Here is a 23,789-nt window from a genome sequence, read left to right on the forward strand (position 1 = left end):
TTTTTAATCCTACTGCTCTTCTGAAAAAAAATTTATACCTTTTTATCAGCAAAAATTGGTTCTTTCCCTCCTCTCCCTGCCAACAGTTTCCCTCTTGCCAAAAGGAATTTCATTAACAAAATCAGCACTATTACATTTTCAAAAGAGATAAACAATTTCAGTTAATCAAGTAGAACAACTAGGGCAACACTGTCTGAAGGGAATCTTCAAAAAGCTGGATTTTTCCCAAACCAATTCCTAAAGCAAATATTACTTAAGACACTTCTATGCATTAGTTCTGCCACTACCAACAATTTTGAGCTTTTTCAGGGAGCAGGTAATACTGACTCTGCTATGCAAAAGAACAAAATAGATCCTACACAGTTCCTTGCTGGATGTAAAACACAACCTCTAACTCAATAAAGTGGTCTGGTCTAAGGATATCTGCATTTCATGACCAAAGAAGGCAATGTTGGAGTAAATAGGCAAAGCCAGTGTTCTGGCAAGATAGATAGCTTAGTCAACATTCAGGGTTCAATCCTGCAAGATATTAGATATTTCTCAGCTTCTTAGAAATGTTAACTCCCTCCAACTCCATGGAAATGAAAGATATTTGAATTGAGTATTACTCCAAAATAATTTTAAAATAAACAATAATAATAAACAAGAGAAAATTTAAATCTTCTGTCAAACAAAAAATTCAAGGAAAAAGGTTCAAAGCTATGAATGAAAAAATAAATACAATTCTTTCCCCCAAGATTTTGTCCAAGAATAGTATTTCAGTTCTAAAGCATCATAGTATTTTAAAAATCCATTGTAAGCAGACATTATTGCAATCCAGTAATGTGCAGAGTCCAAAAAACCCAACAAAATAGTTTACCTACGGCTACAATTCCTACAAAACCTACAACTTTGGCTCCTTTGTTCATTCTCCACTATCTCTACACAGATTGTGATAAATCAAGATATAAGTAACTCAGAATAATAAACATGAAGTCCAACACCAGCAATAGCATGTAATACACAGATAAAAATTCATGGCTGGGCATCCCCAAACACCTTACTTTATTCCAGGAAAGCATGGGGAAAATCTTTCCCTTGACCACCAGGCACAAAATGCATGTAACTGTGACCTCAGCTACAACAGAATAGCTCCTTCATCTCCCTCCCAGCAAAATAGTAAGTCAATTGTTAGATATGTGTGCGAATACAGGATAAGGTCCATAATAGGTGGCTATTAGCAAACTAGTTTCTGCTTCTTCATCCCACTGCACTTTTCAATTCAAATGCTTTGTCATCACTGTTTGATTAATGCCCACTACTACAGTTCCAAATCATCAGTGTATCTTAATTCAAAAACAAAATACAATTAAAAAGTTCTCAGTTCAGAGCAGAATGATACTTTGATTATACTAATCCACACAACGTATTTATGCATTAAGCATAACAACCAATATTTTCCATTAGGAAACACTGCCAATATATGAACCGTTTTCTTAATTAAACCCTTTATTAATCTGCCTCACCAGCAATATGAATAAGAATTCCCTAAGCCTAAATTGCCAGCTCTTCACAATAGATACTTTTCTTTACCACAAGAATTTCCAAATATGTTGTGTAAAATAAAACTGTATTCATATTTCATAAAATACAGGAAAGCCTAAATCCAAAAATAAAACTGAATTGAAAAAGTACCCACACAAGACTGCAGTTTTAAGCCTAGACCTAAAGAACATGAACCATCTGAACAGAAGGAAGGAAGGCTGTGGGTAAAACACTATGGAAAAGACAAAATTCCTGACTTAATAAAGCTTTCTGGCCATGCAGAAAGCTCATTCCTGCATGACTGGACCCTTTATTTGTCACTACAGAGACTCATAAATTAACATAAAAGCATTCAGCAAGAATGTGCTGTAAAATCTTGCCCTAACTCTAATCAGATTCAGACAGAGTCTTAATGCAGATCAGCTTGCAATTACCGTTCTCAGTGACAGCCAAAGCTACACACAGCTAGACAGAGCTATTATGATCTTTTAAAACTGTGTGTATACCCAGAAGTAGAAATGCCAGTGTCACAGCTGGCACATAAAGAAGTTGCACAGCACACAGTGTGCACACAGCACAACATCCCACAGACATGCTTTTCTTGGGTTTAGTACAAGGTAGAGGTGGAGGGTGTGGAAGAAAGCTTACCTTCTAAAGGTGAGAAAAGGGTAAGAAACAGGACAACAAAAACAGAGATGCATACAGTAGTCATAATAAGGAAGTGATAGTGACAAAACAACTCAAGAGGCAAACTTAGTGCCAAACAACATAGGCCAAAGTGATTTTATGTCTCGGTTACATCAATGTTAGATTTCCTGCTAGACTTTGTTTACTAACCAGTCTGCCTTCAGGTCTCAGTAAGTTTTTTATGACATTTATGCTTATTTGTTGCTCATAGCATTAACCCTTAAAAAATACCTTCAGCAATTTACTTTCAAGTACTCAAAAAGAAGTTGGCAGGAATTTCAGTTATGTAGCTGCATTTATTTGTAAACCCACAACACTTCTGTCAGACCTGCTTTACAGTCTTCCAGACATTCAGTAGCTTCAGCATCACTTCAGAGGAGCACTTAGCTCCAGGTAAGTGGTTGCAGTCACTGACACAGCTGAACACTGATTTGTAAGGAACCAATCCTGTCCATAAGCCAGCTTCACAGGCATCAGACTTACCCAGAAAGCCTCTTCAATCTAACAGATTTCTTTGAGACAAGACAAAACCCTGAAATTTACTCTCATGTCCAGGACAAAAATGGGGCAGGGAGAAAAGGGGCAGGTGTTCAAAGAGGAATCCCCCAAAATTGACTAAAATTTCTCAATTCCAAGCCTTTTACACAAGGAATATGACAGTGGCCTATCTTTTCTAGCAGGATCTAGAAGGAAAATCTCAATCTCACTTATAGAATGCCTAGCTACAAGACCAGTTGGATGTACAGAACAATAACTTTTATACATAACTTTCCTTTGTCAAAAATCATTATGTAGGATATTTATACATAGGGAAAATAGTCTTCTTTGAGTAGAATACACTGTATTCCAGGACTTCCTAATGATGCTGAAACTAAAGCATGAAAAAAATCTGTCTTCTGTTTGACCACTGAGTTGCAGTAAACCACTGAACCACCTTCAAATGCCACACTCATTTAACTTTGCTTATTGAGAGAAAGCTCATTTTGAAAGATTTATGAATGTATTTATCTCTGAAGATATTTGACCTTGAAGAGATTATATTACGTGATTACATACTGTTACAAAACTGATACACAAATACACATTTCAGTGGTCTCAAAAGCACAAGTTCAAAGGTTCAAGTTCAAAAACACAGTAGACAAAAACTAGACATCTACATACAAATGTAGATATGAAAATACCTTGCTGGCCCAGGCATCTTCATCCCAGGAAGTGAGTTGCAATACACGAATTATCTCATTTATCTCAGCACTCATTTTCTCTACTGTGAAATTGCGATTTTTCAAGGCCTCTTCTATTCCCTGGCTTTTAGAATTCTTTGTAGTTACAAAAATCTTCATAGCTGTGAAAATACCAGAGATTAGCAAAAGGTATATGTGAGACCAATCAGTGGTCAAGTTGACCTTCTACTGTATTTATATGGAACATTTTTTTTTGCATGGACCATTTTATCTCAAAGAGATTGTAGTTTTAATACAAGAAGCACAGTTACTTGCAATTGATTACAGATGCCAAGGTTATTTTTACTAAACATAGGACATCATAACTCCAGTTCAAAACAGTAATTTGGAATGGTATTAAAAAACAAAGCAAAAAATACCTGAAATAAGTACTGGCAATAGTTCCTTCACTGTATTCATGGAGTTTACCAGCATAACCCTATGTTCCTGATGAGTTAATTCCTGTTGTCTCTCGTCAATCATTTTTGCCATCTTTGTCATTCCTAAAGATCAGAATAATTGAACATTTAAACACTTGAGATTTCTAAATAAGAGTAAGTCATAATGATAACTTTTGTATTAGCAGTTGTTACTTTAAACACATTGCAGATACTTCAGAGACATCGCCTATTCAAAACCTACCCACTATGTAAAGTGGAAAGAACGATCAAAATTCTTGATTTAAATTCCTAACAATAAAATAGGAAAATACTTGAAATTACTGTTTTAGGACATGAATTCACTTAATGAACAGTGGAAGCTGATTTAAGGGGGAGGGGGAGGGTGTCATCTTTTCTGTTAAGATTTGATCCATGCCTTAATTGAATGACAGAAAAAGGAAATGGCAGCATTTTATTTGTTTGCTTGGAGGTTCTACCAGAGGTCAAGAACTGTATTTATTTACATTTCATATTTGCTAGAAATCTTTCAGTACCCTAGAAAGAATAAAATTTATTCTAGAACAGATCTATTTTCAGTAGCTAAGACTTGTGAGGTTTACCACACAGTGTACATGGAAACTTCAGACACAGCTTCATATAAACTTAAGATTATTTAAATTGGTGCCATTGTGGTCGTACTCTTTCTCTTCCAGGGTATAAAGCTGGAAGGAAGCTGTATATTCCTTGGCTGAATTACCTTTCTGCTGGTTAGCATCTTAGGCATCTTACCACTGCTTTTATGGCATCGCTGAAAAGTAGTAGGATCCTCACACTGACAGCACAGAGAGGCAAGCTGTGCAGAACCACATTTCCTCAAATGACAAAAGCCTTACTAGGTAATTATGTTCCACTCTCCACTTCCAGCATAAGACCTATAAGCACTCCCTTGACTTTAAGTGTACCTGCTCACACTCCTATTATTTACATAGTACTCACGTGAAGGCTAAGTTCAGATGCCCATTAGTATAACTACAAGGAACAAGGACTACAGGCGTTAAGTTTTGTGAGCATGGGTGGCAGATGTTGAGCAGCAGCCAGCTCAGGCAAAGACAGAGCTCCTACAGCATTCCAGAAGCATAAGGCTCACTATTTATTCAAAATACCGTAAGTTCAGAGAAGATGATTTGCAATAAAGGTAACAAGCCTACATCTCACTCTAAGAAGCTAAGACACACAAGACCTCTGTCATACATATGTAACAGCAAATTACGTGTGTGAGGTCCAGTGAAAAGACCCAAATGCTTGTAACTGAGCCCAAGAGAGGAAACTGAAGTTAGGGATAACTTCCATTTTAAAGATATGTAAAAGAACCACAGAGAAACTAAAAGCGTATATACCAAATTGAAGAAAGAGGGAAAGAGAAGATTGTCCTTTTGTTTTCTTTTCCTCTTCCAAATGAGGCAAAAACTAATTTAAGGAAATTTCTGATGGGAAATAATAGTTTAGAGAACACTACACCTCCGTATGGAACTTCAAAGCTTTTCCACATCTACAAACAAGGTCGGGTATACACATGTTAAATAAAAACAGGATAATCTACAAACATGCTCTGTGCCATGACAGTTCTTAGTCATTTCATTTATCACCTAGCCACATTACACATGAATTTATAAATACAAAGTACTAACTAGATTCCTGCTGGTTTTATATAAGCATTCTTTATTTCAGTGTAGTTTTAGTTCCAACCTCTTCCTACACTACCACCACCACATCTAAATTTTACAGAATGCTTTTGTTAAATACCTTAGCTACTTCAAGCTGAAGCATTTGAAATAGCAGATGACATAGATTAATGGTAGGTTTCCTCTAGACAAATAAAGAGATAGAGACAGCAGCTCCTCAATTACCCATCACTTCCACCACTGAAAGTGTGAGTTAACACAGTGAAGTAACAAGTAGTGAAGGAGCACCAAAGAGCACACACAGAATTGCCATAACAGCTGGGCTTTTGTATTATACTTCAAGACAGCTATTTCTGCAACCTCATTAAGATGTTAATAAATGACATGTAGCTTATACTATTCCAAGAAATTCCTACTGGGCCTAACTATCTCAGCCAGTGCAGACATTTTATCAGCTTAATGGATTTTATATCTGTGAGTTCTTAGTTACACAGCTTTTTCTTTTCTTTTTTTTTTGTTTGTTTTTTTTGTTTGTTTTATCCTTACTAATGCATGCTTACTTCCTTCACAGTATAGGAAAACTACAATACATGTCATCCACGTGCACATATCATTTGCCAACATCTTCTGCATTCTTAAAAGAGAGTGGGGAACAGAGTCATTCTTTCCAATGGAAACTTCCAAAGCAACTGCTTTACCATGATCCCAGTGTTCAAAACTGGGGTGAGGAAGGTGTTGGAGGGAAAAGTAGTGGAAATGACTATACTTAATATATTTATGAAAGACTGGAGCATATCAGACCTGGCCCTAAATTCTTCGTGTAAGTCACCAGATCCTCCATTGTCTCTACCACTTCCGCCACAGTCAGATATTCCAATATTCCTTTGCAGACACGGATGATTTTACGGACCTAAGAGAGAACATTCCATTATTTCTTAGGTAAAGCTAAGTTACCCTTGAATTAGAAATGCAAATCTGTTTCTAGAACAGTTTACTTATAGCATTTGCTAACATGACAAACAGGCAATCATAAAGATCTGAGATGCTGAGTTACCCAAAATGCCATTAGTCAAGTGCTGTAGTGGCAAACCAATATTTAATCAACCTTCCACTACTTAGAAATGCAAAATCCTACTTCCAATGTTTTCACTTTGTATGATAAATGAAGGATAGCATTGAAAAAATAGGTTAGAAAGAACTTCATCTATATAGGCTGTCATGAAGTTTTTCATTGCAATTTCATCAATAAAATATTTCATTTAAATCACAAATCAAAACTACACAGAAAGCAGACTTCAAGCTTTCAGAGGAAGTATCATTTATCATACAGCTTTACATATGGATAAAGCATTACCCAGCATTCCAGCAGGGAAGATAGCTCCAACATCTTAAACTTTCCAGAAAAATCTGTGAAGGATGTATTTCATTTACCTCTGGACCTCTGCCCCAGCTTAACTTTTTTCAGTTCACATTTGTGATCAGTCAGTAAATCTTCTAACCTCTGAACCATATTACTTCTGACATCACTAGGTACAATTCTTAGGAAGGAACAAGTTAATTAACATTTAATTTGTATCAACCACATGCAGTGTTCAGCACCTAGAAAAGACCAAAGCTTCCTCTGAAACTCATTTCAGCTTGTCCCAATGTTACTTTATATTGAAACACAGGACAGACACATGCCAACTTAAGTACTCGTGAAAAGCCAGTCATTCCCAACTAATAGCTTTCTTTTCATTCACAAGGAGTTGTCAGGTGAGTCCCACAAGGCATTAACTCCACAAAAGTCAATTCATTTCCTAAACACTAGAAAGAAATTGAAAACTATTAACTTCCTTGGAAGTCCCATACCACTTCTATTAAAAAACATTTCAGAGGAACATGCTAACAGTGCCATGAGCTGGTTAAATGAGACAAGGATACCATGTTAGACTACTCAGAACACCAAGAAGAGCAATACAATCGCACAGATTAACAAATTGTTACAGAATTAGGATTGACATCAGCATTTCTAATGGCATGAACTTTATTTCTTGTCACATGATCTTTCTTATTCAGAAATGAGCAAGACTCCACATCCCCAGAAAGAGCATCAAAACTATGATTTGTAACAAAAAAAAAAATATTCAAACACGAGACATTTACATTTCCTTGCAACTATGGCTTTTTTTTGTACATATGAGGATGGACAAACAGCACTTCTGAGTCAGTTTTTGGCTTGTGCAGCACCCAAAACGTAGCAACTGTTAGATTTATCAGAATACATCTTCTGCCTGACTAGCCAGACAGTCTAAATTTGTATTACCTCCCATGCCCCAAGGCCAATTAAATTGCCAGAGCTAATGAGGCAGACAAACATGTTAGAAAGCAGCCTAGGGCTTTTCAATTAAGGGATACAGAAAATATAAGAATCAGTAATGGCTAAGGTGAAGGGAATACAGAAAAGCATCAGGAAGATATCAGACAGTTGATGAGGTCTGGCCTTTTTGAGCAATAATCACAGGCAACACCTAAACATCATGTCATGCAAAAATGTTCCTAAAAAAACAGAGCAACAAGCCTTAAGTTCCTTCTGACACGAGGGAATGCAAAATATGCCTCCAACCAAGCTAAAACAGTCAAAACTTCATTAATCTATTGAATAGTTTGGTTTAGTTAATTTAGTTAGGGGGACATTTTAATTAATAACACTGTTATGCAGGCACTTATGTCGATCATGCTGGGATTCCTACCTCTGCTTCATCAAATGTCAGGAGCAAGTCTGATGTTCCAGAAAGGATTCCTCTTGATCCATCAATAAGATAGTCACGAGCTGGTACTGAATAGGGATCTGCTTGCAGCATCTGGGCTGCCCGAACAAGTTTGGTGCAGGCATTCTCCACTCTGTGGAAAGCCAGCAGACAACACTTGCTGATTAACCTCTGTCTGTACGACAACAGCCTTGAGAAAATGTTGGATTTATTTTTAACTTCACCATTTGAAGCACTGCAAGCAAACTGATCATTCTACACCTTTATGGTTTTAAAGGCAAGAGTATTCATTGTATTTTTTTCTAACAAAAAGTCACCATCAACCATACAACCCAGTTTTTCAGAGGTCACAGAACCTTCCCACGTAGGGAATGTTTGAAGTACCCCTTACAGAGCACACAGTACATGTCATTAAGGAAAGCTCCCAACCCAGCAAAATACCTTACATTCTTCATGACAAGAACTGGGAACAAAACAATTATTATTTTAGGACTTCACAATCAAAGTAACTGTTAACTTCTATCAGCCTTGTATAGGCATTGTTATTCAAGTAGCAATTGCTATTAATAAATATTAAATGACAGCTACACATTTGGACAAAGTAACAGTTTTAAGAAAGACCCTGTGCTCTTCTTATTGAAGCTGTAGTTCAGGTCTTAAGTGTTAACACTCATAGAAAGAGCATTTTAAATAACCACAAAATCTAGTGGTAATGTACAACGTTCAAATGCAGCTTGCAATTCCAGACATAAAAGCAGAAAGATTTTCCAAGATATTACAGTATGTAACTGTAGTAACACAACAGGTACTTACAAAAAGAAGACAAGCTCTGAAATTAGGTTCCATCAAACCATTTAGCATAACAATTTTAAAATATCAAAAAATGGAAGACTGAAAATGTTTTGATTTTGTTCTCTTGTAATTACTTTGTGACACCTTTGGAAAATAAAAACTCAGACTTCCCTTTCATGTTAGCTATGCTACTCATGAATGTAGTTATTGACTACACTCCACTTTCCTCCACTGTCTCCCATTTCATTTAAGTGTAGTGTAATACATAATGCTCTGTGCATGGGAATGCCATGTGCTCATTCAATGAAGTCCCAACAAACATAAAACAGCTTTATTGCAGCAATGCTACTTCCTATGACCACTTTTGCATGCTTGTAACATAGCCCATTTTCTACTGACCACTTGGGCACCCTCTTTTATCACACTTTTATTGAAGTGTTTTTGGAAAGGTACAGTTAACCCATTTTTCCCCCATGTTCTTTGCTAGCACAAATATTAGAACTTCATGGTTACATCTAAATGTACCCAGTAGAAATAAGACACCCATTACAGAAAAACACGCTTTTTCCCAGAAAGTAAAGTTTTCAGCTAATAGCTCCCTAGAGTAAGTCAAATTGGACCGGCTGCATTATCATAACTTGCTCTTTTTGGAAGACATCTGCTCAGGGTGTCGGATGGCAGGGACTCCTAACTGAGCAAGAAAATGCAGAAGGACTTCAAGGCAGAAAGTGGAAATGTTCTTCTCATTACTATGCAATGCACTTAGTTATGTCATCAAAGTCAACTGACTTCAGTAAATTAGATTTCCCTGCTTGCTTCTCACATTTACTCTTTTCAACTCTGCCAAGAAAGGGATTAAACAAATCACCTATTCAGCAGCTCAGAGATACAGGCTCAGAAATACTTAATTTCCTAAAGTTTAATTTCATGGTTCTCTGTTTAATACTAATAATTATCTCAAGGCTGGCTCTTTCATTTGTCAAGAAAAGGATTAACATAAATGCATATTATACCAGAAGTCACCATAATTAATGAAAATAGTGTTTCTAAAGATTCAAAGTTTTCTTTTAGAGTTTTTAGAGTTGAACCTCTTAAAGGTAAAAGTGAATTTCAATAGTATAATGCCTATTTTGTAAAAACCTCCAAATGCACTTAAAATACTTTAGGAGTGTAAGCTGTGTACTAGAAAAGCATAGTGATGTTTGAAAATCAGACACATTTCATCCCCTGCAAAGCACACATGCTAGGAAGCAAAAGATTAGGAAGAACAGGTATTCATTTATTTCCAACCAACCAAAACAACACAAATGACCAAAGCCCCTAAAAATGCAATGAACCACTTGTTATATCACAATAATCAAGCATGTTCAGAAGTTTCAAATAGAAGTTCATTGCTATGGTGAAGTTTCTAATCTCTGTATTATATTGCAACATAAAACCAAAAACATATCCTAACAAAAAAGTGTATTTATTTTTGAGGCATGATTACAATAAAGTTATCTTAACACCAGCCAGATTCTTTGTGGGGAAGACAATGGTCATATTTCTAACCATACTACTTTGGGTAGTCAATCAACTTCATCACTATTAAATGCATTCCTTACAAAACATGAGGAGAAAAAAAGCAACTTATGCTGAAATATCATTTTAGTTTTTAGGTTTTAAGATTGATCTCTGCTTTTCCCTGAGTTTGTTTTCCAGTTTAACCATTACAGTTTAGTTTATTTGCAGTTCTAGAAATATAAAGTAAAAAGCAAATATTTTACATTAACAGTAATTTTCTAATACAGGTACCATCAATGCAGCTACAGCTTGGCTACCAAAATAATGTTAACATAGAATAGTATTACTGCTTGATTTGTTAAATGAGCTTGTGCATGCAAATTAAACAAAATTTCATTCTCAGTGTAAACAAATAGTGTAACCCTATTCTTTGCCTAGAGACTGCAGTTCTTCACTTCTTTACAAGAGAAGCTTAACAAGTAATAGGAACACACTGCAAAACATCTGATGTAAATTATATGCATTACTTATACTCCCTGGTGATTAAGACAATTAAGAAAAAAAACTCAGCATTTTTTAATTCTAAGTCAACAGTTCCAATGTGGTTTATGTCAATTGCAAGTGAAGGGATGCATGATAGCTTTTCAGCAGCCAGCAAGTTATTTTGCTGCACAATCACACTTCTACTGAAAAGCTTTACATATTACCATCATATATATTTATTGTGAACCCTTGATGTTGGTATCAATTCTTTCAAAAGAAGAAACAGATCTCTCCATCCTCCAAGACTGGTAATCCTTTTGAATGGAGGAAATAGGAACAGGGAATGCAGTGCTAGCACATGTGTACTGCTTCTTACCCATCATCCATGCACCAGTAGAAATTCTGCTGGAACATTCCCTTAAAAATGAATGCCAATTCCTGAACTAATGCTTTAGAAACAAAAACTCCTCAAGAAAACAAAACCAAAAAAAGACCCCCATCTGTTTCAATTCTTGCATCTTAATTCTGTCCTTTGCAGCAGTAAAAGATAAGTCTGCCTTTGTAGCTCACCTGTGACTATCATTTGTCCCCACAACCAAGATACCCATGACAATACACTCCCCATGTTAACAAGAAACTGTTAACATGTCCTAATTCATTTTAATATAAACTCCAGATTAACAAAAACCCACAAATGAAACAGGTTATCTTTCACAAAAAACATTGATCATTCCTAAGTCATGTTACTGCATCTAGGATAGTAGGTAGTCTGTGAAGTGGGGGTCATTACTCTGACAGAGAGAGCTTTGGTTCCCATTTTACATTATATCACAGCTCACGCAGTCATGAATTGCTGCAGAAAAAATTCTTGTACCCAGCATAAAGTGGTACTATTCAGCAGTGCTTGTGTCACATTTGTACAGAAATTTAATTACTTAAGCCTTGCACAATTTGCTACATTTTGATCAAAGGCTGAATACAGTATAGCAATTTTAAAAATCTCTTTTCCTTAAACCCTTGCTTGTCTAGGTGAAGAAGCTGGAAATTAACTAAAACTTCCACACATCCTAGAGAATGAGCACAATCAAAATTACACATTTGCATACAATTCATCGAGGAGCAAGAAAAAAGCTTTGATCTCCTTTCATGAAATAAACACTCCCCTCAAAAAAATCAAACCCCCCTACAGCCACACAAGATCATACACCAGGAACACAGCATGATAAATACTGTAGTGGATTGTATCAAAGGCCCATTTAGCCCAGTATCCTGTCTCCAAGAGTAGCTGCAAGTAAAATCCTAAGGAAGGTTAAGAACAGGATAAGCATTTATCACACTTCCTCTAGGCACTCTCCCATCCTTCAACTATTTTCAGTTCTTGGGATTTCCTGCAGCTTGCCTATTTGATGACCCACAATGGATCCCTCTAAGTACTTAGCTATTAACCTCCAAACCCACATAAAGAGTTATAACACATGCCTAGCTGTACAAAGAATCTCTCCCTACTGCTGGTTTACAAACTGCTAGCTTAAAGCAATTCCCCCATCAAGTTCTGCGTAGGAAAAATACAAGTTTTCACCTTCTCCATGCAACTCATACTTCCTTAGACATTGTCAGGCCCTCAATCCCCTCTGTCACTTTTCCTAGGCTGAAGAGTTCCAGCCTACTCAGCTTTCCCTTATACAGAAGTAATTCTATGCCTTTGTTCTCCAAGCCCTTCTCTATGAGCTTTTTCCAGTCCTACTACCACCGTTAAAAAATTGTGTGACTACCAGTAGATGCAATATTCAAAATGTGGAACAAAAATATATCGTGACATTTTGATCTCCCATTCTTTGATGATAAACCTAAAGTTTTATTTACTTTTTGACCACTATGAACAGGTAAGAATGCCCTCTCACCAATGTACAACAGCTCCAAGACCTTGCTCACTACTGGTAATGGTTCAATCATCCTATCTGCCATTAGACCTGCTGCTCTCCCAAGCGTTCAGATATTTAGAAGTAATTTAATCCACACTTAACATCAAGTCACTTCAATGAATAAGGTACTGTAATTTCCCAGAGTCATCCATTAACCTCTCTGCCCTCCATAAGACTTAGGGTCATCACTAAGTACTTTTGCCTCACAAGTCAGCCTGGTCTCCACAGCATCTATTAACATGGTGAAAAGCACAACCTCAACCAAAAGCTCCACAGTCCTACTGATTTCCTCCTGCCATTGTCAAGGTTAACCATATAATCTTTTCTTCCACCTTCAATTTTCTCTTTTGCATACAAATTTTTTTCCTAATTACCCTGCAGCTACTTCACCTTCTTAAAAGCCTCTAGACCCTGCCAAGTTTAGAAATTGGTATATACTGGTTTGTTATATTTCCAAGAATACCAATGGGTTTATAAGGCAGAATTTCCCTCCACAGAAACACTGTCACAAAGCACACTATATATAGGTGAGGTCTCTCTGTTCTCTAATATAAATTTTCTAATAATTTATTCCAAAAGTACATCAGACATAGGTCTGATTTCCCATTCCCCAGATTTCCCTAGAAAGTTTCTCAGGCTGTATCGTCACTTTGATTGACATATTGGTGGTCTCAAGTGACAGACTACTTCACTTATAATTCAGCTATTTCATTCTTGAACTCATATGCTAATACCACCTGATCCTAAGCATTATTTTAATTATTTATTTTGTCAAACTACAGTGCAATAAAGTAAATCCTTATTCACTGCCTACCATAAATTTTCTCTTTACACATCACTCCCTTCTCCCTTTTATTTTTTTCCCAGTTGTCTCAATGCCTTCTTTTTTTGACTATCTGCCTGTTCGGTGTTTGGAAATAACAGTATAATACTCAGTAATTCTGCATACACTGGACAATGCTAACAAAGAGGTTCCTATAGGTAGTAGATCATAGAGGAAAGTTACTTCAATAGAAGTCTCTCAGGTGGCAAAAAGCACCTTGGGAATTCCACAACAATGTGTGATATATCAGCTTTAAGGCTTAAGGCAACAGAAGAAGAAAATAATTTGTCCTTTACACCAAGACATAGAATTAAGAAGGTAAGTAAGAAAGCTAATGTAAAGAATGCAAGCTGTAAGGGGACTGTCTACTACACTGTCTGCAGTAAGTCACTGCTCTTCAAATGTCATAAATTTCCAGGCAGTTATGCTATCAGCTGCCTCTACTGACAAATACACATTTTCCCATCACCCAAATAAACAGAAAAAGATTGAGATACCACATTGTCTCTGACACTTTAGGCAAGCCTACAGGAGGACACAGCTAAGTACCATTATTACCCTGATTAATTTCTGTTATTATTTTAAAGGAAGAAATACCATATATATGTACTCATATATAAAGAATGTTACCAAGACAAATCCCTCCTGCCACAGAGGTTGTTCCTGACATTGGAACCAGTTTCCTGTACACACAGTACAATATTTACAATAAAATTTGTTTACTTGATAAATGCTGGTGGCATATCCCTTTTCAAGATCTGGTCTTCTGTTGTCTGCACAGTCTCTTTTCCAACCTGCAGGAAAAAAAAGATATACTTAAGAATCCAAATTTCAACGTCAAGGAATAACAACAAAAATGCTTTGTACTAATAACAGCTCCTTTCACCAAGTTCTTGCTGCTGTGTCTACTTTTCAGACCACTATATAATGCAGTTAATTTAATGCTTTAGAAATCATAAGTTGTTTCCTATCAACATCTCTACTAAATTAAATGGGGACACACCAACACACACTTCTCCCTCTTCCTACTCTCCATAGAAACAATGATATTTTTTTCCTGCACTTAGTTTTAAAAATGTAATCTCTGAAGTTTTCCTCTGTCCTAATCTCCACAAGTCAGTAATTAAATTCCAAGCTAAAAAAAATTACCCCACTTTTGCTAGCAACTTAGTCTATTAGAAAAATGCAGTTAATTACTGAGAATACACCCCACACCATCCTTTAGGCAAAAAATAATTATGCAGAAGCCAATAAAGAAAGAGAGTAAGATCTGGTCTTTTCTATACACTAGCTCTTGTGTTATACAATAGAAGTCTTTATAATTGCTAGCTGACTCTCTGAACTGTGAGATCACCAACTTGACAAAATATTTCCAGCTCCTTTGTTTGCTGTATTTTCCAGCTGAATAAGCTATTCAGAAAGGCATCACAAAGCAGAAGGTCTTTAAACCAGACACCACTTTGTGTTAAGAGCTGCCAGACCTGCTCAAGCTAGACAAGATAGCCCTGAAAATCCCCGATCAGCTGGTGCTTAAAGATTCACTGGGTTTGGACAGAAGATGTAGTGTGTCAGTACACACAGCACTTGCCAATTCTAATGCTGTACAGCCTTCCAGAACCACTGCTTCCTTGCAAATTTTTGCTGCTTGCCAAGAGCTGTCTTCCTGGTCTGCTCCTTTTCAGAGGAATTTCACAGAAGCACATTGGCCTGAGTATTGTATTTTCTTCAAACAGATTCAGCCTAGTCTAATTTTTTTTTTTTTATCTATTAGTACTACACTCGCAATTAGTCACACAGATGTAATGTAAAAGTAGTGAAAGAGCAAAAAAAGTTAAGGATCTTGAATTTTATGATAGGTTTCTGCCCCTCATGTTCACAGTAGGTTCACCAACAGTCATGCACTGTCCTAGCACAGCACAGCAGTGTTGCTTTGACTCCTGAACTTCATGGCAATGCCTCAGGAGCATGATTCTAAATGTATCGCATGATCCACCAGAGAGTATGCCTGCTTTGTCCTAATTATTTCCACTGCACTCAGGAAACACATCCTTTATATTTCGCACAAGTTTGCATGGATACGTGCATGATCAAGATAACACAAAAAATTGAGTAATTCCCAGTAACTCTGGATTACACATTGTTAAACAAAAGATTCTTAACAGGTGAAAACAAAGAGCAATACTTTTTTCACAAGAACCATGCATTCAAGATTTATTTTCCTGCAGCTGTACCAAGCTGCATATAATTCAATATATTGAAAAAAATATAACTTTAAAGAATGCAAAAAAAAAAAATAGAGCTTACAATGTAGGGGGGGTATTTCAAGCTGAAGGTCACTTTAGCAATTGTTTTATATTGGCCATACAAAAAGCATTTCATCACTCAGTCTAGACAGGATAAGTCTCTTCTATAACAGGATAGATTCAGTAATCAAAGAAGCACTATCAACTACTTGCAGGCAGATAGATATCTACCTTATATGTCTATAGGTGCACATATATATATATAGACATTTTACTAGCAAAGTAGCTATATAGCTATCTTTAGTCTTCAAATGGAAATAACCTATAGGATAAGAGTCAACTCCTCTTCTGTTGTTTGGGAGGTTTCTGTGGAGATTTTTAACCTCAAAAAACTGTCCTAACTCCAATGGCATTTCTCTTCCAAGTCCACCCATATCCTCAGCACTGTATACCACAGAGAAGGGACATGAGATTTCAAGCAGCTTCAGTGATGCCTCAATTAAAAAGGTCAATTACCATTCCCATAAAAAGGACTTTAACCTTCTTGTAAGCACCAATGGAGAATGTACTCCTGAATCTGTTTAAATATAAAACCTCGTTTGCATAGCTGTTATTTAACCTTTCCAGTTGTTGCTCTTTAGAGTTAGAGCCAAGGTATAGGAATGGCACATAAAAAAAAAAGCATTACTCCATCTAGCAAATATTTAATGGGAAAAGTCTCAAAACAAGAAGACATTAATGAGAAAAATATATATCCTCGAAGAAGTTTAGTGGGTTTGCCCTGCTAGCTTTGTGGTTAGATTTTGTTGCTTTGCTTCCTACTTAGTTTTCACAAGATCCTGTTTCTTCAGATTGAACTTCACATGGCCTAAGCAAGTTGTGGACACACTGCAGTGTAACACAAGGTAAGAACTACCCTCTCTACAATCCAATATCAAGAAAATGAGGATTTATTTTTTTTTTCCCCCTTGAAGATGTATCTACACATTCCTTATTTCAGACAGGTAGCCTGTCCAGCTTCATGCTGGACATATAAAACAATCATCTGAGAAACAAGTTTTATTTCCAGCCAATAGTACACATGTAGAAAAAATGACAGGATTCCTACTTGGGTTTTAGATATTTTTACCTCCTAAGATCATCTTTCCTTACCTTCGTGAGAAGTGACAGAGTGATAAAGAAGCTTCTGCTATTATACAGTGTTGGAGTAGCACTTACTCATGGTTCCAAACTAACTGTCCTAACACACTAAAATAATCATAATTTCAACACTGCACATTACAGAGTAAGGGGAGCTTCTCAAGTAAACATTACCATGGAAGTTTCCTAGTTACAACTTCTACCCATCCATATTAATTTCCAAACTCTTTGGAGATTAGAGACAAGTCAATTGAATAAAGAGTGAGCTACTTTCCTTCTTGCTCCCTGCTCAAAACAGCAGGGAACAAGAGATAGACAAGTCAATAAATTTAAAGCAAATGGGACACACAAAAGTAGGAGGGCATATATAGCAGCTGAAAAACTTTCTAGGAATGTAGCTATAAGCAGAGGGGAGAGATTGAGATTTCCTGCTGCTTTTAGCTTTTAACCTTGTTTTTAAGTCTCCTGCAAGTCCTATTCACCCGATTAGTAGAAAAACCAGTATGCTTTAAGCTTCCTGATGTGGAGAATTTTCTTCATGGAAAAGGAATAAAAGGCTTTTATGAGGCCAAATTTCTTCCTTATAAGCAGTTTTGCAGTTTTTTGTCATGTCTGCTTCTACTGCTGGAAAAATAAGACAAGGTCCCTTTGCCCACCTTCTTAGACTGCTAGATGCAGTGAACAACAGCTGTTCAGTGAAAAGGAGAAATAATTTCATCTTCTGTAATTCCCTAAGTTTTTTTAAACAGACAAACACCCAGTAATATGTAGCCATTCTTACTTCTGCAGTTTGAAAGTAAAAACTGCATGTATCATATCAAATAAAACACACATAATTAAGATGGGAGTCCAAAGTTTATTGTTTAAAGGTCATTTTATTTTATTTTTTTTTTTTTAACAAAGATTCTTCTGAATTCCTCTGTTGACAATACCAGTTTGACAATTTGCCAAATGCTGGAAGTGACATTTTCCTCACAGCTTATATGATTTCCCCTGTTAAAAGGGAAGATGACCTTAGAAGAATTAGTTCTTGCAATGTTCCAGAAGCTTAATTTAAAACATCTGTCATTTTAGCAAAGAGTCTAAAAATATTCCCTCATCATCACCCAGTAAACACAACAGCCTTGGCTGTTACCCCCATGTCTCCCCCAAGAAATAAGCTACAGTATGAGTTTTGCTTGACAAACCCAAGTGCCACACAAGTAATCTAGGTCCATATGCTATAAAAGCAACTTTACCAGAGGAAAACTCATTAAAAATCCACTCCCTGGTTTATGAATTCTTCATATCTTGCAAGCTTTCAGGAAGGATTGTTACACAATAGTAGGAGAATTTAATCTCAAATCAAAATTTTCTTATTCACCATTTCAGTCCTATCAAGTTCCCTGCAACTTCTTTGCCAATTTGTTTGGATATTTGTCCTGAAAAAATAAAATTAGGTATTTGCTTTAATTCTACAGTGACAACAGTCTCTACATTGCCCAGCCACATACAGAAACCATCTCAAAATGGAATTTCCAATATTTTCCACACATCCTGCATTTTAAAATAAAACTAACTTAGGTCTCATGACTAGGAACAAAGAACCAAGTTGAGCTAGAAGTAAGTCAAAGTTACACCAAATTTATGATAACTCTTTGCTGTCATAGATGACATGTACTTCAGTCTGGACTGAAAAAAAGCAATATGGACAGAGAACTAAATCTTCATAAAAAAAATTAATTCAGGTTCCATACTGAGAGGTTTTACTCACACATGACAACATGAGGAAAATTACTGAAATTCATGGTATCCAGTGGTGACTCCTATACCTTTCAGAGTTCATTCCTTGGACAAGCCTATCCACTGAAGGCCTAGAAGGGAGGCCCTTTATCCCACATTCAGATTCAGACCAGTTTGTCTCAGTGGCTTCAGAAATGGCAAGGCCTCAGTAAGTACTTTATATTTGCTCAGTTTTCCTTTTGTCAGACCAGTCATCAGAGCCCAATTACACAGAAAGTGTTTTGGAAGAAGCTCTGTCAGGAAAGAAAAGAAAAACAGGACTTGGTTGTTTGCCTTTGTTCTTGTCAGTCACAGTATTTTGATTGCAACCCACATTGGTTTACACTGTCAAGAAGATCCAGTTGTTGGTATTCCAATTTCTTTCACTCAGCTCTTTTAGAAATACAGGTGTTGGATTGAATGTTTATCATGCCCTAATCCTTAGCTGTCATAATCCATGTGATAAATCTGTCAAAACAGGATTGTGCACATCCCGGCACAGCAGCCTAGCATCAGACTTTGCCAGACACAAGTCAAACAGCTTTGGAGTACATCATGAAATTCCTTTGTCTCATCTGAATTTACAAGTCACTCAAAAACTATCATATACAACCAGCTTCCAGTAAAGACAGGACTTTTGCAAACTGAACAGAAAAGTCAAACAATGTTGAAGTGTTTTTAGAAAAATCAAAATAAACACATTTACAGGTCACTCCTCACAATCTCATCCTTCTCATTTAATACAACTGAAAAACTGAATTTTAAGCTACAACTTTCTTTTAAAACACAAACTTTTGTTTTTCCTTCAAAGGCTCTCAGAAGCCTTTGACAAAGCAAATTTCCAATTTCTTTATCATTATACTCATCTTGCTTTGAATTATAAATAGGATTGATATGTCACTTGCAATTAGTGAGTTTACCATTGGTTTAAGAAGCTTTAGAGTTTTCTACTCTGTAGGGGGGAATAGACCAATACAATTAGAGATGGAGAAAAGTCCAAAGGAACATGCAGCTAAAAGTTCCTCCTGCTTTTAGTTTACACCAAATGAACAATGCACATATCCCACCAGTGAACCAGTCATGACTCTTGCCTGAAGCCACACACAATGCTAAAGAGACTGCTGAATCAGAGCCCATCCATTTGTCCTTTCAGCCAGCATGGAAGCTGTGTCCCGACTCCTGGTTTTCTCTTGACTGCCCTGGAGACTGCATTCCAGCCATAGCAGGGTACAATTCCAAAGTCATCTGGCAAGCAAATTAGAACACACCAGCCATCTGGTCCCCAACAGCAGCAAACTGACCTACCTGTCTGCACTGATGATTAAGAAAAAAATTTAACTGGCTTAAGGCTAAGGAAATCCTGCTGTCCACATAAAATACAGAACTACGAAATAAGAACCATATGGAAAACAGAAAGTAACATAATTTGGATAGCAAAAGACTTCTTCATGCTGCTAGTAACTACTAACTCTGTTACCAATACAGAGCTGAGGCCTGCATGGTTTTGCTAATTAGAGGATTAATTTAACAGAAGTAAACACATGCTGATTATGTGAGATTTTTTACAAAACTATTATAATTTGGAAATCAGTTCTTTTATCAAAAGAAGAGTTTCTTTTTCCAAACCAGTACTTCAAGTTCAAATTACCTTAGAACATTATAGCTCTACTTCAGTCAAATAACATAACTCATGTAGAGTTACATCTCTGACTCTTGGGCAATTACAAAACTCACCAGGAAAAATAAGATACAGCAACTGTAGTCAATAAATGAGATTGAGAGCTGCACACAGCTACCTTCACAAGAAAATCTAAAGACAACACCACATACAAAACAGCATGCAGGCTCCAAAAGCTCTTCCAGTTCATTTCCATGTACTCAGATGTGTGGTCAAGAGTTTCCGGGCACCTCTTAACATAAATCATGCTGTAGGTGTATACACAAATTAGTAGTGTACGAAAAGATTACATGATTTTGGAACTAAGTTTATTCAGATGCTTGTCCGAAAAAGAAGAAACCAAACACCATGATTCAGCTGGTAGATTTACACCATCTTTGACAGTATGCTAGTATCTGCATGTTGCAGACTATTTTGGTATATGAGGATCTCTGTCCTGCCCCAGTAATTGAGATGTATCCTGTCCTTCCAGCAGTCCAGGTGTTAAATAGAAACATCCAGAACATTTACTAATCTTGAGGTGTTTTAGCCCTGTTGGCAATAGAGCAATACTAAGAAGTCACCATAGGAAGTATGCAGATCACATCAAATGGCAGGCAGATTTGGCTCCAGATACAGCAGGGCTGCCTACGAGAATCTGTGATTCTGATACAGATAAATATTGTACTGCAGCATCTCTAAACCAACCCAAGTTGTAGATAATAATTGAGTCTACTCAGTCTGTTCTTTCCTTCTTCAGAAGGATAAACTTATTGTTACACAGATCACAACATAAGTTAGTATCCCATTTATGCACATGTTGGCACAGATATTCAAGAAGCTTTAAAAAAGCAAAGGCAAAATAATACGTTCTCTATTACTTCTTGAGTAACTTTCAAATGTGGTACAGTAGTGCAATTTCTCTACTGTTCTGCATCTGAAATTTACTCAAGTAGTAACTGACTATATCAGCTACAAGCCCAATATAAGTGCCTTAACTTCCCTTTGCCATTTAGTTAACTACAAAACCTGTTGTTACCATTTTGCACTCTGAAAACACTGCTGATTTAACAGCTGTTGCTACCTAAATGAGGCATTTTAACATGCCACAACTGAAAACGTAGGATGGCTACCAGGCCCTGAATTTTAGGATCTTCCAGCTGCTATTTGCTTGTACTGACTTCTGACTACAAGATTGTTCAACACTGATTTTCCCTCTTCCAGAGAAAGAGTGGCACCTCTTCCCTTATCAGCTCCCTCTTAGAGCATCAGTGGTGCCAGGTAATATTTTTTTTTCCCTAAATTCATGGCAGGACTGGCACCCTGCAGGAAAACAAAATATGTAAGCATGAGAAAGAAAAAAAAACCCACTCATCTAGAATTCCTTTACTGATAAAGTAATATTTTTCACTATGTTTTAAATATATTGAAAATATCTTCACATGATCACTAATATATGACTGAAGCAACAGAAATTCACAGCATTAAATCTTTTGGCATAAGCTCTGCCACAGCAAATATACCTTGACCAGCAAGATACATGCTACACAGTGTTTTATAGCAATTATCCACCTTCTGTAGCACACTGGACAATTTGTCTTCCATGAGTCTCACTTTACTTGACTAACAGCTAATTCTAGTATACACTAAGTTCATGGTGTAAATCATTGCTCACATGTTAAATGCAATCTTTTAGTTAGCTACAACAGTATCTAGTTACATTAAAAAGAATTTAAATAGATATGGCAGACTCTTTTCCAAGGGACAGTGCACATTGACAGCACTACTGAAAACGTGTCAGAAACTTGATATCATGTGATTATTTTTCAGCTTGATTTTGCTTTCAGTCCTCATGACCACTTATACTAGCCTTGCAAGAAATTTAGCAGGTAGAAGATGAGCCACTTATATGTGGAGTCACCACAAAGAATTTGCAAAGTATTAAAAAGCAGTCACTCAGCAGAAAGAGCTGATAGTGAATATTAAAAATCAAATAAAGTAGTGTCTGATGCAGCTTTAATTCCAAGTTAGAGACTCATTCAGCTATTAAAATTAATTTTTAAATCTTAGGCTTGCTATATGTTCATATAACAAACCACTATCACAAAGAAAGCTTTAAAACCAATCACTTTCAATATTATTTGCTATTTCTTTATTGACTCATACTGAAAAACAATATACTTTGAAGAGACCATGGGTTTGGGGTTCTTGTAGTAAAGCTTGTAAATTATGGCATAGAGGCAAACCTTACCAGTGTAGTCAAAGTCTTTAACTAAGGGATGACATAACTAGTAGTAAGAGCAGTGCATTCCAATTCCTAGTTGTCAGTGATTCTGTTGAGAATTTGTATCATTTAATTCATTCTGCAGACCTAATTTGTCTCTCAGAACAATTACTATTTTCCATATATCTAGAGCAGAATTTACTCTTAGCCACTTTTTCAGTCAGCATTTAGCTGTTAAACCTATTTCCACCCAAATCACTGCTGAAGCCACCCTACTTCTAAATCAGTGTTTTGGACAAACATTAATATACAATACATCCTTTTTTTCTATGTTCACCCATTTAAAACATTAAAAAGGAATCACTCCTACCCTTGCCATCCCCACTGGAAAGCCTAGCTCACAGAATACTGAAATCTGTGGCAATTCTTTATACCAATGGATTTGTTTGGCCCTGTTATTGTAGGCAGTGGATTCTGCACGAGCTTGACAGGATAGACAGAATTTTATCAGTACATATCAGACTTTTATCTTCATGTTAGAGTTACACTCAAGTCTCTTTTGAAACCATGAGGAAAAATTAGGTAATATAAGCAAGCAACTTGAAGGTTACAGTCCAGTGCCACATAAATACATAGGCTAAGACTGCTTCTTTAGTTAAGTTCCCATGATTGGCAAAGCTGGTCAAAACCTGCGTTCACATCTTGCATGCAAAGGGAATACATCTAGTTGCTGTTAGTTTAGGAGTTGTAGAGAAGCAAAGCTTCTATAAACTGGTCTTAAGTACTTAAATTTAACATTTAATCAAAAAGAGATGAGAAAGTTCAGCTTCTTTAAAACAACAGCTTTTTTTCTTCATCTTCACTGCAATATGTTAGCATTTTAGAACTCCATCATGCCAGGCACTCTACAAATACACAATATCATCCATTTTACATACAACAGTAAAACGTAACTGCATCACATTACAAGAAGGTTAACAACTCAACTCCACAATAGG

The 23,789-nt window shown here is 36.5% G+C and overlaps 1 protein-coding gene across 3 annotated transcripts in view; it reads right to left on the reverse strand.

Annotated features, from left to right (window-relative positions):
* VCL (vinculin) overlaps positions 1-23,789 on the reverse strand; it is a 58,474-nt gene that overhangs the window by 22,722 nt on the left and 11,963 nt on the right. For all 3 annotated transcript variants that reach the window (XM_058841189.1, XM_058841190.1, XM_058841188.1), the window contains exons 2-6: positions 14,490-14,560; positions 8,226-8,376; positions 6,295-6,403; positions 3,812-3,934; positions 3,393-3,553 (exon numbers count right to left, since the gene is read on the reverse strand). In XM_058841189.1, the coding sequence (XP_058697172.1) occupies positions 3,393-3,553; positions 3,812-3,934; positions 6,295-6,403; positions 8,226-8,376; positions 14,490-14,560 (615 nt within the window). The remainder of the gene's footprint in view (positions 1-3,392; positions 3,554-3,811; positions 3,935-6,294; positions 6,404-8,225; positions 8,377-14,489; positions 14,561-23,789) is intronic.

Source organism: Poecile atricapillus, chromosome 6 (genome assembly GCF_030490865.1).
Source record: "Poecile atricapillus isolate bPoeAtr1 chromosome 6, bPoeAtr1.hap1, whole genome shotgun sequence".
In the NCBI taxonomy this organism is placed as follows: Eukaryota; Metazoa; Chordata; class Aves; order Passeriformes; family Paridae; genus Poecile; species Poecile atricapillus.